General features: G+C 39.9%; 1 protein-coding gene across 1 annotated transcript in view; it reads right to left on the bottom strand.

Annotated features, from left to right (window-relative positions):
- Window positions 1–2,446: 2,446 nt before the first annotated feature.
- barhl2 (BarH-like homeobox 2) overlaps window positions 2,447–2,922 on the bottom strand; it is a 3,579-nt gene continuing 3,103 nt past the window's right edge. The window contains 1 exon segment of the mRNA XM_034235691.1: window positions 2,447–2,922. Within this exon segment, the coding sequence (XP_034091582.1) occupies window positions 2,775–2,922 (148 nt within the window). The 3' untranslated portion in view covers window positions 2,447–2,774.

Genomic DNA, 2,922 nt, shown 5'->3' with positions numbered 1-2,922 from the left:
TTGTAATGAAAAATATATCCCACCATTACATCAGTTGGAGAAAAAACTGGCAATTAAAGTGCTCAAGAAGGTTCCTTGAGGCAAGAAGAAGAAGAAAACGACTCTCTAAAGCCCATCTGTTCTGGATAATATGCGCCATGTTAAAGAAAGGCCTAATCCTCTTTATTCAAGTCTGCTGCCCTTTTTTACACCAGTGATTGTGTTTTCTCAAGAATTGCTCATCTTGCCCCAAAACGCAATTTGGCCTCGAATTCACATGGAAGTCCAAAAAATAACATCAAATTAAAAGGATGAAATTCATAAAAAATGTAATGTTTCACATGTTGTGTTTTGATTTTACCCGTCAAATACAATTATTGCATTTTCTTTTTAACCTTATTTAGCAAAACCTTATTTTAAGAATAATGTTGCATTTAAGCTGACATTGACCGAGTCCATCTTAAATGCAAAACACGCCTCGTGCTGCCAGTTTAACTCACCCGGTTTAATCTGATTGACAGCTGCTGCGTTTTGAGCAGTAATACTCAAATGTAAAAAAACACAAAAATCTGATTTAAGCAACGCCCAAAATGAGCAGGTATCCTGAGATGGCAGCAGCCTATTAATTCAGTGCTGCTGTACGGCTTAGGCTATTATTAATGAATTGGAACAGCCCCCCCCCCCCCCCCCCCCCCCCCGGCAGAGTGCAATAAATAAATAATGCTGCAGAAGTCATGCATATGAACAACATGCGTTGGCACTATACTGCAGTAATGGGCAGAAGCTGTAGGGTCAATATGGAAGGCTAATATTTGTCAACATTGGATAGGCCAGAGCTGTTTGTAAGGCCGAGAAGAGAGATGCATCCTCTGCTGCAGCTTTGTTATCCACACGTTCATGAGAATGGTTATTGTGTGTTACTCTGGCTTGTGCGCGCTGTAATTGCGTTGTGAACAGCCGAATAATTCTGGTCCTGGCGATTTTGGTTAAACGGGGAAAACACATCTTCGAGGCGCTGCCCATACATAAACAGTGCACGCTGCAGAAAGTGAACGCAGCTCTGACTGACTGAGAGCCGCACTGAAGGACAGGCTGCGGCTTAAACAGGCAACATTAACATGTGTTCAAAGTATTTAGACACAGCTAACTAAAGCCTGTGTTTACTCACTGTCATGGATCTGACTGCTCTGTTATAATCCCAGAAAGGTGCATTCAAATGCAGCAGTGTTTTCTCTGACATGGCCGGAATGAAACAAAAATAAGCGCTCGTAAACTCTTCAAAATGCTATATCTAAAATAACTATATACAAATGCTGGTTTGCATGCTTTCCTCATTTTATAGGGCAGCAAAGGTCAATTTGCCTCAGTGTAATAAGCGATGCTTTCAAAGAAAATAAACCCAAACAAACGGGCCCCGAGGCGCTAATTCACACGAAGCGCCTCCCCGACATATTCTCCGGGGTGCACGTTTATAATAGGATAAATAAAATAAAATATATTTTGATTTGATTTAATTTAGGACCCTCGCTCTATTTGTTTAGATTTTTTTTTATTTTATCCTGAACCAGTAGCCTATCATGCCGCAAAACAAAAGACACATAAGAAAATAACATTAATGCAGTTCTTATAGGCTATTTATGAAAAAACTTACAAAATATCATTTTAGAAATAAAGATTTTAAAATTCACCAATATGCCAAAGCAGGATGATGCAAACAAAAAAATGCAAATGGTGTAGGAGTGATGTAAAGATAATGTGATGTGAAAAACTCCATAATGTGCAATGAGATCACTGGAGATTATTCCCCCTCAGATCTTCCTGAAACAAGTTCCCTAACGCTTTATTGGTTATTGAGAATGAGCAGATTATCAGCAGCTTTTTTTTTTCTTACAGGCTTCTTCCCCTGATCGCTCACGCTGAGAAATGCAGGCTTATTGTCTGCTGTGCTCCCAGGGAACAGCTGCTAAACCAAGACCACATTCCCACTATAACCCGCCACCAATCAGCTGCTGCGCATCCATATGTATATGTGCTGGTAAACATACATATGGAGGCGTGGAGGATGACCTGCATGTCGCTGATCACTTTACCCTGAAACTGAATTAAATATCTTCCAATGTGAACACCATATGCTGCTATAACAAATTATTTACGTTGATCCACTTATGTCATACAAAATTACATCAGCCTTTTAAGGGTGAGCTAAGATTATGTGACTATTATTAGTAAAATGATTATATATATAGATAGGCTACATAGAGTATTATTTAAATTATAATATGTGTATAAAAGTACAGCCACATGAAAGCTGTCAATTATTGAATTAATATTTTAAAAAGTGCAAATAGCAGGTTATAATCACGAATATGAAATTGATAATAATAAATATTATTCTTGTATGAAAGTCTGCGAAGAAATGATCACATTTAAACCCAAGCTTGAATAGAAGCGTCTGCAAATTCAATTAGTATGTTTACTTCTTTATTCATTCCGTTCTTCTCCATCTAATAAACTTTATACGTTTATTTGCTAATGTAAGTGTATTTGTACAAAAGACAAACAAACAAACAATCAGACAGGAGCAGTCCAGTTCGTCCCGGCCCGAACAGAGTCTTTACGGGACTGCGCTCAGAATATCTGGGCCTATATTAAATACCTCCTTTACTTCTGTAAATGTCTTTAAATGTGTCTTTCTGGAGAACAACAAGTCCTGCAATGTGGTTCCGCAGCAGTTACTCACATCACGTGTTCAACCAGCGTTCTTCTCATCGTCTTTTCTCGGCTTCTTTCGAGTTTTACCGCGGGTGCAGTCCTCCGACCATGGGGTTAGACAGGGGGTTTAGTGCCGGTTGCCCCCCCGGCCCTAGGCCATGAATGAGCACCCTGGGGACCAGAGGTCTCTGGAGGCCGGGATGCGGCGCGGTAGGAGTCCGGTACATGCTG

The sequence above is a fragment of the Gymnodraco acuticeps genome, unplaced genomic scaffold, assembly GCF_902827175.1.
Source record: "Gymnodraco acuticeps unplaced genomic scaffold, fGymAcu1.1, whole genome shotgun sequence".
NCBI classification, from domain to species: domain Eukaryota; kingdom Metazoa; phylum Chordata; class Actinopteri; order Perciformes; family Bathydraconidae; genus Gymnodraco; species Gymnodraco acuticeps.
Note: the sequence above shows the minus strand (reverse complement) of the source record. Positions and strands in the feature narration are given on the sequence as shown.